Source organism: Hydractinia symbiolongicarpus, chromosome 8, assembly GCF_029227915.1.
Source record: "Hydractinia symbiolongicarpus strain clone_291-10 chromosome 8, HSymV2.1, whole genome shotgun sequence".
NCBI lineage: Eukaryota > Metazoa > Cnidaria > Hydrozoa > Anthoathecata > Hydractiniidae > Hydractinia > Hydractinia symbiolongicarpus.
In genome coordinates, this window is record NC_079882.1 from 9,719,218 (window position 1) to 9,733,825 (window position 14,608).

General features: G+C 33.9%; 3 protein-coding genes across 5 annotated transcripts in view; 1 reads left to right on the top strand and 2 right to left on the bottom strand.

The window, feature by feature from the left end:
- Positions 1–13,917, top strand: LOC130655166 (advillin-like). The gene is made up of 24 exons (XM_057457880.1): positions 1–144; positions 230–304; positions 375–440; positions 7,892–7,966; positions 8,046–8,098; positions 8,205–8,307; positions 8,379–8,489; positions 8,560–8,626; positions 9,068–9,200; positions 9,654–9,732; positions 9,810–9,908; positions 10,292–10,436; positions 10,752–10,834; positions 10,935–11,069; positions 11,437–11,595; positions 11,700–11,822; positions 11,899–11,982; positions 12,187–12,248; positions 12,398–12,488; positions 12,570–12,659; positions 12,739–12,783; positions 12,860–12,925; positions 13,128–13,247; positions 13,407–13,917. Exons 1-24 carry the CDS (start codon positions 64–66, stop codon positions 13,545–13,547), a joined length of 2,286 nt encoding a protein of 761 aa, XP_057313863.1. The 5' UTR covers positions 1–63; the 3' UTR covers positions 13,548–13,917.
- LOC130655163 (telomerase reverse transcriptase-like) lies at positions 730–7,720 on the bottom strand. Of its 3 annotated transcripts, none has more exons than XM_057457877.1 (7): positions 6,096–7,720; positions 5,416–5,919; positions 4,386–4,878; positions 3,629–3,982; positions 1,805–1,978; positions 1,339–1,377; positions 730–1,173 (listed from the first exon to the last, which is right to left on the bottom strand). In XM_057457877.1, the coding sequence occupies exons 1-7, from the start codon at positions 7,326–7,328 to the stop codon at positions 794–796; spliced, it is 3,177 nt and encodes a 1,058-aa protein (XP_057313860.1). In that variant the 5' UTR covers positions 7,329–7,720; the 3' UTR covers positions 730–793. The 3 variants fall into 3 exon arrangements, with proteins under 3 accessions (XP_057313860.1, XP_057313859.1, XP_057313861.1); XM_057457876.1 differs by having other exon boundaries at positions 731–1,173; positions 4,386–4,980; XM_057457878.1 differs by lacking the exons at positions 730–1,173; positions 1,339–1,377 and adding an exon at positions 1,630–1,712 and having other exon boundaries at positions 4,386–4,980.
- The window catches only part of LOC130655168 (p21-activated protein kinase-interacting protein 1-like), a 20,491-nt gene continuing 13,893 nt past the window's right edge, over positions 8,011–14,608 (bottom strand). The window contains exons 11-13 of the mRNA XM_057457883.1: positions 14,295–14,460; positions 14,124–14,211; positions 8,011–9,136 (exon numbers count right to left, since the gene is read on the bottom strand). Of these exons, the coding sequence (XP_057313866.1) occupies positions 14,150–14,211; positions 14,295–14,460 (228 nt within the window). The 3' untranslated portion in view covers positions 8,011–9,136; positions 14,124–14,149. The remainder of the gene's footprint in view (positions 9,137–14,123; positions 14,212–14,294; positions 14,461–14,608) is intronic.

Consider the following 14,608-nt stretch of genomic DNA (forward strand, 5'->3'; position numbering starts at 1 on the left):
ATCAATGAATAACAAAATTTTCTACGATTTTACGACCACGGAAGTTTTGACACAACCTGCAAGATGGGTTCATCCAGGGAGAGCACATCTGAGCATTTTCAAAATCTTGGGAGCAAGCCATGCATGAAAGTTTGGAGGATCGAGGTAAAAAGACTTTTCTAGTAATTTTTCCTTCTTAAACTTTCTCTGTTAAACATTTTTTTCCTTATTAATTATTTTTTTACAACAGAAGAAACAGATCGTACTACAGAAAAAAGGAAATTTGGGAACGTTTTATGCAGGAGATTGTTACATCGTATTAAACGTAAGTCATTTTTCATATTTTGTTAACATTCATTCTTGGGGCGAGGTCTAGTTATTCATATAATTCATAGGTACGAAAAATCAAAGATAATATAACCACTGATCTTCATTTGTGGATTGGAACCGAAGTTGACAAGGTAAGTTTGAAAATTTTGTTGAAATGTGTAAAATTAAATTTTAGGAAATGGGCATAAAAGAAACAGCAGTAATATAGTTTTTTTCAGTATAAAATTAATCATAAAACTATATAAAATAACAATTTGAAACGCGACATATAATAAAGTCACATATTTTCGTAATTACGCGATTTCTAAATTGGAGTAAGTTTTCGCATAGTGTTTTTCTGAAAGAATGGAGCTAGCCCCCCACCCCCTTGTTATCCCAACAGCCTAAAAATGTGAAGGACAAACTTCATGGAGATATGATTACACACAAAAAGAAGTAAAAGTGAATGAATTTAAAAATACAGCATGTAAAAAAATAATAAATTTCATGTTATAATCAAACCAAACATGGTAGATTGTTTCTTCAGCAAGTTCAAATCAACATCAGAACTGAAATATTTTAAATCTTTCAATTCGCGAATTAACAACACTATAAGTCTTCCATACAACGTTTGTTTCTGTCGCAAAGTATCAACAAATGCTTGAAAGCATAAAAATCTTGCGAGGTCAGGTTCCACGATCAACTTCTGACGTTTTAATGACGGCGAAGATGTCGTACTCTCGTCGCTGTTTACGAGGGAGGAATTTAATCGTTTTGCATGTAGTCGTCGTCGGTGTAGGCTATTACGACACGATCGTAAAAAGGTCGCCGGCAGATCTTGAATTAATCTTAGTAGGAATGGTATACGCAACTTGAATCTTCCAGCTAATTCAACAGATTAGAATTTAGAAGAGAATGACTGACTTGCTGTCACAAAACGAACAAACAAACAAACGAACGAACGAACGAACGAACGAACGAACGAACGAACGAACGAACGAACGAACGACGAACGAACAAACAAACGCATGCATAACGTGACTGACTTACCTTTGGAAGCTTTACGAATATGAGCAATAAATTTTACAGCTGAAATAGAAGAGAATTTGTGTAAAAAAATTGTATGGCAAATATCTTTTTTTATTCTCGCAAAACTTTAGAAATTGGATTCCTTTATCGCATCGTAACAGGCTTGTAAATGTCAATTTGATTCTCTTATGAATTTTATGATATTAGGAAATCAATCTTTTTAGTTACCTTTTTACAAACATATCCAATTTTTAGACCTTAAATAAATATATTTACAACAAAACTTATCAGTCATATAAAAACGTGTATTCTGTCTGTTTGGACGTTTTATTCTGGGAGACGGCAGAGGGATTCATTATGCTTATGGACGAACCCGTGGATAGTTTCAAAGATTTCTAAATAAACGTTCAAGAAAATTTGCGAAAACATTTAATTTGTCACATTTCTTCTGAAAGCACAAAAAGATAACGCACGATGACTCACTCACCAATAAAGCGGAAAAGATGGTAGATATTTTTATGAACAGTATGGTGTGAGTTGATTACAGAATCTACAATCAATGCTGATGCTTTCACTGTGGTTGTTTGAATCAATTTTTGTCGCAACTTTAAACCTGGCGATGCTCCACACTGAATGTTCATCCCATCCTGGATGTTTTCACCTAAAATGATACAAAACATAGCTATAGCAACTGACGTTTAACGTAAGAGACAACATCGACTTTCGATCCTTCTATAGTGTCATGCAGACATGTAACAGCGCCAACAAATTGTTATGTGTCCACCACAATTAAAGGAGAATTGAGGTCAAATTTGACTTTTTTGATTTTTTGTTATAATTTCATTCATGTCATAAAATAAAAATGTTCCCAAAGAATGGTACAATTTTATCAATTTTTGAGGGAGATATGAGGTTACAAAGTCATTCGGGTATGTCGTCAAAGAAACCGAACTATTACAATTCATCACCCATAAATTCTTTGAAACCTGTATAATCTGCCGGTGATGAAAATTCTCCACGGATTCTACTAATTACACACGAAGGAATGACTTTCCCCACGCCCAAGTCTTTCATAATGATGGCTATAGGCAATGAATCTATAAGTCCTAAAGAAAGGCGTAGCACCATTGACAGTAATACAATACTTTCAAAGAGTTAATTAGAACCAGTTCTTCTATTTCTATATTTGAAGAATTGTACATGGTTCCGCTGATGTTTTGTTTTTACATTCGAAAACGATAAAAACATGCATGTACATTATAACTTAAAAAAGCGTTATGTTATGAGTAAAACTACCTTGCGTTCATTTTTTTACTTCGGTGAATTTGTTTTTATATCGACGGTGTCTGATGAAAAACGTTTTTAGAAAGGATATATTGAGGCATAATGTGTCAAAGTCGCGATGTTTTGTTATGCATCCAGAATCAAGTTTATCACCAAGTAAAGTTTTATATTCTGCGCAGCATTTAGATTCTAAAATGACACCATAATCTGACAAAACGAACATTTTTTATTTACTGATTTACTGTCCTACTTGAGTTTAACTCGTCTTCATCGTCGCTATCGTCACTGCTAGAAGAAAACTTTCTTTTCTTCAGTTCTTCTTTGCTATATTCGGTCTCTTCAACATATCCACACAAATATTCTCTATTACTAGCAACGGAACTAGCAGAGCTATTTTCATAAATATCATCAAAGGGCATAGAGAAACTATGTCGCCGTCTGAGCACGCCATCGCTGAATGAATGTTTATACCTGCGGCTTGAAACTGTCTTGCACTAGTGACGTCACATGTCTAATCACGGGACCTTGAAAAACTGCTAACTTACGGCTATATATAAACATTAAAGAATCTTTATGTGCACCAATACACTCAGGAAGATAAAACGCTCATTTTAAGCCAGGGTTTGTTTTTTGACCTCCATTCTCCTTTAACTCCTTATTTTCCAAACATTCCTGACATTTCCCTCATTTTTTAGCTCTTTTTAAAGTTTGGCTTACCCTACAAAAACATAAAATCGATACAAGCATATTGATACAGCATACATGAAAATATTACTGTAAATGACCGATTAACCACCCAGTCCGTCCATAAGAATAAACAAGTATTTTTAATAAGCGCACAGTGCTGGATTGACCGCCTAGTTAGGATCAAGGGCGCTAAATCAGTCAATCAGATCTGAAATTAAATTCTTTCAAGTATTTTAAAAACTGAAGTTTCAATTGACGATTACTTGACTCTTTCCTGACATTTTTGACAATTTTTTTAAAACTACTGACCAAGTAGGTGCCTTTTTGTTAATGATCTCACCTATGTATTGGACGTAATTGTAACTGAATTCCAATGTCTGAGTATTTATAAAATAACCACACCATGGAAACCAATTCCCATGGACACACGCTAAGTCAAACTTGAATAATCTCTGGTGGAAGTTTAATAACGTCTTTTTACGGTTCACATGGCAACCAAAGGACGACATAGATTGGTGCATAGTTAAGACGAACCGCTCTGCCAGGGGTTTGGATGTTGAGACAAGTATGTAATCGTCCACCCAACGCATGAGTAAGCAATTTGGTGAATTAAACTGCGTTAAATACTCCTTCTCCATTTTGCCGTAGTGAAGATTGTTTAACATTGTAGCAAGGATTGAACCTTGAGGTACACCTGAAAGAAGTCGAAGAGTATATCTTTGGTACCAAATTTAAGGACTTTTCAAGACCTTTTTTAAGAAGGATTTTCGTTGGACATAAACAGAAATTTCAATGAGAAAGAAAATACAAAGGGAAAAATTAAAAAAAGGCTCCCTATAACCCTAAGACTCAAAAATAGAATCTAAATAAAATATTGATTTAAAAAATTATTTTCCTGGATCTTTTTTGTTATATATATTTCATTTCCAGTAGTTTTAAGGAGTTTCTAGCCACCTAGTAACCACCTAGTGTTGTTCATATCAATCTTTCCCAAATACTTAGATGTCGAAAAAAAGCATGACAGTAATTAACATTTACAATGACGCACGCTAGATGACTATGCGAAATAAAGAAAATCATTTACAGAACAATTTTACCTGTATCTTGTACAACAAAGTTATCCCCAACACGACCGATAGAGCATTTAATATGTTTTGACACCAAATCAATGAGTTTTTCTCGCGATTCTGTCCAGCGGTAGACTTTGTCGATAAAAACCATATTTCTGCCGGTCAGGAGACCACTTCTTTGACGGTGTCGGATGAAATCCACAAAATTATCACAATCAGTACCATCTGTAGCAATCCTAAACAATTTGGAAGACAGCTTGCCATTTTGTGCGCACCTAAGTCTCGTGAATGTACGAATCAAATAAGAATCCGCGCTCAACACTTCAGGCATGTAGTTAAGTAGCTGGTCATGAGGTAACGTATCAAAACAACGACTGATGTCCAACGATGCAAAGTAAAATGGTGGCAGGACTTCATGTCGAGATTTTACATGACGCACGAATCTTTCCCAACGATGATACACCTCAGTAGAGTTGCTAACAGTTGCGCCATAGATAGATGGATTCTTTTCAATCTCGTGCTGTAGAGAAAGATGGACATTCTTTAGGATGGTTTTCACCAGAAGTTTTTTTTTGTTTTCCGTCTCGTGAAAACAACGACTCATGTTCGCTATAGGTCGAAGCTGAAAATCAAAACATTAAAACTCATAAACACATAAACACTACGTGATCTAGTTGTCATGCGCTCTGTGTACTTACCATAAATTTTGTTAATTTTTTTATTTATAGTTTTGTTGTTTTATATTTTGCGGTTGGGGATCCCTGTTCAATTTATTTTTTTGGAATTAACCTCCGAAAAACATTCTTGCGGGACATATTTTTGCAAATATTTGCAAAATTCGCTAACATAAGTCCCGCAAATAACATAAATTAATTCTCTAAAATAATTAAAATAAAGAAAAGTTCAACATTCAAGGTGTTTATGAATAGATTTCAAAATAGTTTTTCAGGGCTTCGTCGAGAAATACTTAGTAAAATAATCTAACTGAAAAGATCTTTGTTAAATCTAAAGGGACGCTATACACAGATACTACAAACACTTGCAAAAAATGCCATACCTTGTTTTGCCCAGGTATAAGTCTAACATCAAACACACCTAAGCAGTCTTTATTTTTTAACTTCTCATCAACAAACGCAAGCGACACAGGCCGGTAAACGTGACCAATCACTGGTTTCAATCCTTCATGAAGAATCACTCTCCACGTTTGCTTACGATAATAAAACAATTTATTTTTATGACACCCCGTCTCCGTGATGTAAAAACAACTGCGGAGAAGAGGCACAACAAATCCATTGAACATCCAGAGAAAAACATTCGAAACGGTGTCGTGCTGTTTTAATGAATACTGCGCATGCTTATGACTGCTTCCATCTTTTCCAAACAACCAATCAAATGAGGACAACTTGATGCCGGTCATGATATTATTAAGTAAGATCTTTTCATAACGTCCAAGCAACAAAAATGTCAACAGGGACTTTAAAAAATTATTTTTATTTTGGGGACATCCCCATAGTAAATCGGGAATCACTTTGTTTAAAACTGCTCTTGAGAAGTTGTACACCTAAAAATTTAACAAAGTGAAGGCCACCATTAGTTAAATAACGAATTAAAATAATACTAACGCCATCTTCTCTTTGAGACTCGAAGTTTTTATACTCAACTTTTTAAATTCGAGTGCGACTGGAAACTGCTGGACAAAGTCAGTCATAATTTGTCGTGAAAAAAGTTTAAAAATACCTTACGCGGCTCAACGGAAGATTTGACTGCAAATTTATATCGCACTTTTTCACTGAACGTCATCTTGGTTGGTGCTGTTCGATCATTGGTTGCTTTCCTCCAGCCTTTTATCCACTTTGCAACTGGACAGTAGAAATTTAAAAGTTTGTTTAGCTTGCAAATTTTGAAGTTTTCAATCAAAATCAGAAATAAATTTTTCATTCCTAACAAGTGACGAGGTATACGTTTTATTCTGCATTTTTCGGAAGAGAAGTTAAAAACAGCGTTCATTAGCTTCCAAACGCCAAGGTTGGAAGATGGAATTTTGTTTAAAATAAATTTCTTGTGGAAGCCATCTTTAAGGACTTTCGCGTATAACATTTTATTTCTTTGTATAAACACGTGTCTTCTTGCACCTCTGAGGTTGACAGAATTCGTTTTTTTACACTCACTCGTAGGTTGTTTTGACAGGGTATTAGTGACATTCCTTTTATATTTTCTTTTACATTTATCCACCACCAATACCTTACGATTGGCTGATATACTGTCTCCATTACTCCTATCCAATTTCCGTTTCTTATTAGTTAAATTTTCCATGTGTAACTTTCGTTTTTTTCCACATCCGATGCCAGAAATAGTTAATAGATCTGTGCTCCCCCGTTGATCACTTTTAAATAATGGATTCTTACCCACTTGATTTCTGTAACATTCTGGTTTTGTTCCTTCTTTGCATTTATTATGGCAACGTCTAGCCTCCTTACTAATCTCGTTCAATGGAGGACCAGTTAACTGTACATAACAACCGCGTTCGACCAACACAAACAAACTTGTCTTCACCAGCAAATAAAACATGACGTCATCACCGATTGCACGATGCAACATTTCCCACGGAGTACTTTGCAAGTACACTACGATGGTGTTGATATACTTCGTCAGCAAGCGAGTACCCGTGATGCATTGCTTCTTGCTACCTTCCCAGGAGAAACAATAACCATAAGAGAGAACACTGGGAAGTTTGAGAGCACACAGGTGGTCCACTGCGTGAAGAATCACGTCCCTGGTGGAGAAAGCTGTGTCTGAGGAAAACTTTTCTTGTATCGGTTTGCTGCTACACGTAGTGGCAACAGTGACGGAATCGAGGAGGGAGGAATAAAGTTCTGCGTTCGTCAGCGCAACATTATGATTCATCAAATAACGTCTCAAAGTCGCAGTTTCACAAAAATAACGATCAAAAACTGTTGATTTTGACGTCATTGCTATAAAAAACTGTTCCGGTATCCAACATGTAACCTAAAAAAAAATTTAAATTCTTGTCTTCAATTTTCTTGCAGCTTTTTCTAAACATTCTTTGAACAAGCGAAATTCTTTCTCGCAAGCATGAGGCGAAATATCTTCGTGTTTCTGCACTACACACTTCGCGTATACTGCAGCTTCACCCGAACAACTTTGAACAAGCCTGGGAAATGTTTGAAGTCGTTTTCGTGCGCTTTGAAGGGATGCTTTTGTCATTTCTACTTACTGCAAATAAACAAGAAAAAAATTGTTAGAAAATAAAACAGTAACATGCATAGTATGAACAGAGACTTAAATGTCTTTGAGAAAATTTAATTTGAAAATGTGGAAATTACTAAAAAAGCTAGTTTGTCATAAAAGTTCATAATTATGGTCAACTGTTGTACTGCAAACAACAAGAAATGTCTCCTTAACACAAAACTCCTTTAAAACAGATTTTTACAATACCCTTGTACAGGACATATGCTCTGGTTGAAATTGAACAATAGTTGCAAAAATAGAACGGTAATTATTTGTTTATTTAGAAGGATGAGACAAACGCTATTGAACAAACATGCGAAGCCGACCGCGTTATGGATGGTGTTACATTATACAGACAGGTACTTTATGAGTCCGTTACATTTAATAAAAATGTAAAAATATGTTTGTCGCAAAGTTTATAAATATATTATTTCTTAGGTTCAAAACCACGAAACAAGAGAATTTCTGGATTTATTTCCCAGAGGAGTAAAGTAAGTTAAATTCTAGAAGTCAGCAATTTACTTTTAGCATTAAGGTTTTACTTCTACCTTCATACTTTAAGTAAACAAGTTGTCAATTGTAGTTCATATGATTTAGGTATTTGCAAGGTGCAGCCACAAAGTACGTCCATTTTCAACAAGGACAATATGTAAAAAGATTGTTTCAAGTTAAAGGGAAAAGAAATGTTCGAGTTTCTCAGGTTCGTTAAATAAACTATCTCCATCACAGCGTACACATAACAGCCTGTAATGACACTACCGACTGATTTAGGTTCCTTTAGAAGCTGCTTCACTTAACGAAGGAGATTCATTCCTTCTGGATGACGAGTGGACGATATTCTGCTGGAATGGAAGAGATAGCAGTAAAATCGAAAGAGCAAAGGTGATTTATTTTATCATTGGAACGAACTGATTAAAACCCTTTCTTTAGTGTATATTATTTTTCATTATAGGCTATCGAAGTGGCAAGAATGATACGAGATGATTTTTGTTTCGGCAGAGCTGACATTATTATAGCAGGTAGAAAAACGTTCACAAACTTCTCTTTCTGTAAAATTTCAATAAAAATATTTGCGAAATTTAGCAATAAAAAACAACGCACAAAAATAACACTAAACACAGTGTGACCTCTCCATACCAGATACAATTATGACCAAAAGAAATGTGCTCTATAAGGAGACTTCTTATGTCAAACATGAAATGCAGCGTCTGCTGCATTTCATGTTTGCTATAGAGGTTCCACTGTAGTGCAGTTTAAACACCAAAAGTCTCTAAAAAAGCAAACATTGAGACCACACAACCTAAATAAATACAAAACTATCTCATATTTACTCATTTGTCATAAATAATACTTAGTAAAACTATGTCTTCGCAAATCACTTATCCATTTCAATCATTTTATAATTATTCACTTCATCCAATCATTTCTATCGATCACGTCAATAAAATCATCGTGTTTAGATCAAGGTGTTGATAAAAAGGAAGAGCGCATGTTTTTTCAAGCACTTGGAGGACGAGGTGATATTCAACCTAAAATAGAAGACGATGATGAAGATGAAACAGCCATGTCTCCTACACAAGTCAAAGTATTCAGGTAGCGAGAATAACAAATATTTGTGTTGATCCAAGCTAGCTTAAGTTTGAGTTTGTTATGCAGAAGATAACATGATTGATCTCTTGTTACCTTAAAATGGCTTCTTATAGAAAACATGTGCTAAATGAAAAACTTTTCATAGGTTCGTCTGCATCTAGGAAAGTATGATAGAAAATTGTGGAGAGTCTGCAGCCATTATGGATACTTTCCCGTAATAAGATATACTTTACTGGATGCGCTCCACTTCCAATATTCCTAGGGCAAAATTATTCTCCAGCGCTAATCTCGCTAGCAAGAGTTGTTATTTAAATTTATTTTCTTCGTCAGTAAACGAAAAAAAAAAATCGCATTTTCAAAGTTCTTTACAGCAGCTCTGTATCAATCAAAAATACATGATATATACGGCCTCCCATACTTTAACATATTGTGAAACCTGTTGTTTTTATTTTGCAGAGTAACAGATGAAAGCGGAGAAATGGAGTTCATTCAACTCGATTCCAACAATTTGCAAAAAGACATTCTAAATACTAAGGTAATATTTGCAAAAATTGACAAGAAGCAGTTCATTGAAAAAAAATATGATGACAATGCACCGCGTCTATTTTGTAGGACTGTTTCATTCTTGATGGTGGAAAATGTGGTCTCTATGTGTGGACTGGTGCCCAATGTACAAAAGAAGAGAAAAAAGAAGCTTTTAAACATGCGCTGGTAAGTTAAAAAAAAACTTTAAAAGATGTACATGTTTTTTTTATAAGCAATTGAACTTTCAAAAGCATGCTTAAGGATGCTCATAAAAAGTATTTTTTCAGGCTTAAAATATCCATAAATTATACTTAATAGCAAAAAGATTTATTGGAATAAGCTTATGAAAAACACATGATCAGGCTCGAAATATGCTTATTTGAAAAAAATATTGCATTTAAATTTTGAGTAATTACAACTTAAATATTACTATTGGTTATTTCAGACACTTTTAAACTTTGTGTATGCTTAAAAACGACCAAATTTGAGACTCCCGATGCTTATGTCATCCTCATAAAAAAATGTAGCATCAAAATTTTTTGCATAATTAGATATTTTCTTTCACATAGAGTTTTGGTGACGCGCATGGTTACTCTGGGTTCACTCCTCTTACTCGAATAATGGAAGGAAACGAGACGAAACACTTTAAATCGTTCTTCAAGAAATGGCCGGAAAAAAGATTCGTCACTGAGAACGGCCATGTTAGAATGATAGGTATGGTCGCTTGCTATTATCCGAAACTTCAAAAACAGTTCTCTTAAAACCTCCTCCTGTATATCCTAACCTTTTCCGACAAAATACAGATTATAAAAATCTATTTTGCTTATCACTCGATATTAAAGAAAAAAAATTTTTTTTACCCATTATTCAGAATAGAAAAAAGATTTTTTCTATTCTGAATAATGGGTAATTTGTACGAAAGACTGTGGGATATGCAGTTTTATTGGCCAGATTAGGATAGGTTTTAACCCTTCTGGTAAGGGAGGGAGTTAAGCTTTTAATAGAGTAAAGAAAAAAAATTCATTTTAGAAAAAGACCATTCGAACTTGTTTGAACAAAGTAATGCATCTATATTGCAAGATATGTTTGATGAGGGATTGGGTCAAATTAAGGTAAGATGATGTTTTTTGAAACGTTTTTAAACATCACGGAAGAACATTTACTTAACATATAAAGACACGTATTTAAAAAAAACACCTGTTTTTCACTTAGATATGGCGCGTGGAAGGTTTTTACAAAGTGTCGTGGCCTCACGAGCTATACGGTGTTTTCTATCAAACAGATACATATCTCATACGATACGAAAGTCCAACTATTTACAATCATTACATCATTTACATATGGGAGGTAAGAAATCGAACAACAGAAATTATTGAAGGTCCATTGCACATGCGCAATACTAGCGTGATATTACAACAAGTGTACTTTTATAACCTAACAAGATTCATATCAATTCCCTCAAAAAATATGAGAATGAGCGGATCAATTTTTACATATCCGAAAATATTAATACGATATAATTATAATAAAATATAAGAATCACAAAGTAAAAAAAAAAAGAAGAAAGAATATTTTATTCACTATATGCTGAATTAGGTTTTACTAAATTATTGACACGCTAATGAATTTGCAAGAGGGAGAAAGGGGGGAGGGGCAGGATTAGGGTGGGATGATATTTGTTAACGTTAGAATTATTCAGTACGATAACCTTCAGGGAAGTTGCAGTTCAGAAGAACACAGAACAAACGCCCGTCATTTAGCACAGAAGTTAGATGTGTCTTTAAGAGCTAACACGACACAAATTCAAGTTCCTTATGGCAAAGAACCAGACCATTTCCTTTGTCTGTTCAAAGGAAAATTGCAGATATTAACGGTAAAACAATCTCGTTAAATAGCATACTAGTTTAATTCTCTAAAGAATATTGAGACGTTAAAACCACACACGGGTACTTATGTATTTTTTTAATGTTGTTACAGGAAGAATCGAAAAACGAATATATAAACAAGATATCAGAAGAGGGAAATGATGAGGAAGACGAAAAGGAAAACAAATTTTTTAAGATCAGTGGAAAATCAGTTCTTACAACTAAAGCCATCCAGGTTACGATTGTTTTTTAATAATAAACTGATAAAAAATGACGCAAAAAAGATAAATCTTGTTTAACGTTTTTTTCAGTTACCACTTCAAGCATCTCTACTGGAACCAGAACACATCTTTTTGTTACAAACTGAGGGGAAAAGTTTCGTATGGAAAGGCAGTGTAAGTTTTCTTAAAATTTTGTTTCTATAGCGACTCCCTCTTACTCTAATCTCCGTAATGATTTAAATATCTCCATAATATCTACGACGAATTTAAATTTATCTACGACGAATTTAAATTTTTCTACGACGCTCCTATGTTTTTTTTTCCATTATTCAAAGAGAGTTAACTAAAAATAATTCACGGACGCACATTTTTCTTTAGCTGACAACTGAAGAGGAGGAAGAGAGTGCACTTGTCGCAGCGGATAGAATATCTCCTGATGGGTCAGTATTTTACCAGTCATTCTCTAGACATTTCAAAGGTAATATTCGGTAATGTTCGGAAGTTAGCAAAGAATTACCCCATTTTTTATTGAGGCTTAATAATCATGTACACAGTACGATTTTAATATAATAAAATTATAACATTTTAGTGACTTGATATTGTTTAAAGAAGGATATGAAACGCATGAGTTTTGGACACTGTTAAATGGGCGAGCAAATTATAACAAAACAAAGACACAGGTAAACGAGACAGATTTTATGAGTGTCAAAAGAATGTAATAATATCTACATGCATGAACACAATATGGCTTTAACTTTTAGGTAGCAAACACAACAACTCCCCGAATGTTTCTCTGTTCCAATTCATCTGGAAGTTTCAAAGTAAACGAAGTCCTACCCTATGATCAAATGGTTTGTATATATCTTATCAAAACGTTGAAGAGAAATATATTCACGAACAGTTTATTTGCAAAGTTGATATTTTTTCTAGGATTTGAATGGCGATGACGTCATACTGATGGATGCTGGCGATGAGGTGCAGTAAGCTCTACAGTCAATAGAGTCGAAGTTTTCTTTATTTTACTTTACTGAATAACAATTGGTGTTTTTAGATCTATTTGTGGATAGGAAGTGGAGCAAACTCAACAGAAAAGAAAAACGCATGGGATACTGCAATGGTATGTAAAAACATAACCTTACGTAACTTTCAAGCTTTTGACCTGTTTTAATCAATTCAAATATAGCGATAAGAAGACACCATAAATAAAACTTTGACAGAATCGTTGAAGTCTTCTAGCATCCAATACTATATCTTTAAGTAACATAATATCCAGGTTCTTTTATCAAAAAAAACAAAAAGTAAAGTATTTTATTTGTTAGGAGTTTGTGGAGCGCTCAGGAAGAAAGGCGGAAGATGTATGTATTGTTCATATCAAACAGGGACTTGAAACGAATGCATTTGCAAGTCTGTTTTCAAGCTGGGATGAACAAAAGACTGCGGTAACTACTGCATTACTTTATCTAGCAGCTTGTAGACTAACACAAAAGCAGATTTTTAGTAAACTGATTATAACATGTTAAGGCTAAAACTCACAATTTACCACACCGGATGAACAAGAATGTGTAGAAAAGTTCTAATTTTTCAGCAATTTTTTTTAGGAATATATTAACTATGCTGCATTAAAAAGAGAGGTGAACGATGAGAATCAAAACAAAAGTAAAGAAAAATCGATTAAAAAACGCTCCTCCACATGGGGAGAACAACGTGTGTTAAAACGAGCAACTACAACACCAAGATAATGTCAACAAATAACTACTTAGTAACAGCGTTCGAGAGCAGAACTTTTCACTTAAGTAAACCTTTTTAGGACTATAACTGAAGTGACATTTATTCAACAACATAAATTCTAAAAAGGCTTTTCTCATTAAATTTGTTTTACAATTTTATTCCTAATGAAAAACAGCTTAGTTTTAAAAACAGCTTTGTAATTCCATTACCTCTTCCCATTCTTCACAAAAAATTTTAGACTTTTATTGTTATCTAGGTTAAAAACTCTGCGTGGCAAGCACAGAGTTTAAAACACTTTTGTTGTCACCATGTAATACGTTTTACAATTCACTCTCAATCTTTTTAATAGTTACTGTATCTTGAATAAAAGTTAGTATAGAATTCTATTTGTCCTTATCAGTATATTAAAAAAAAAGCAGAAATTATCTGTTGAAAAATTTTACGACTTTTTGTGCTTAATATAGAAACAGAAATTCACCCTGGCCATTCTAGTTGTTATAAGCTCTATTAGTGTTATGTATAGTAAGCTGACATTTATTTTGAGTGAAACCTTTTTAAAGTATAAATATTTATACATGAAATAATACCTTTAAAAACAGACTGAGAATATCTTCTAATCACCAGTTGATGTAGTTTTTTTCTTTCTGACTTTCTTCTTTAAATCTATTTGTCTTTCTACATAAGGAACACATGACATCAGCCTTTCATATATCAATTTGGTACAGAAGAAAAACATTATAGGGTAGCTATATATTTACCCAAATTATCCGCATTCTTCTTCTTTTTTGACAAAGACGGTGATTTTACATTTATAGTATCATCAATTTCAGTAGGATTCTTTATCGCAGGCGACAACTTTAAAGTCATGCATGTCGGTCGACCAGGAATATCAAGACCAGCAAGAAGCTTGGGTTCTTCTTCAAGCTGATTAATTGCATCATAAGAAAACACATTATGATTAACAAGAAACAAATTTCATGCACAAAAGGTGCTACTTTATAAGGAGCATAAAAAACGATTTTTTTATATGTTTTAGAGGATAAAAAGTCGTTGAATTTCTTTAAAAACCGTT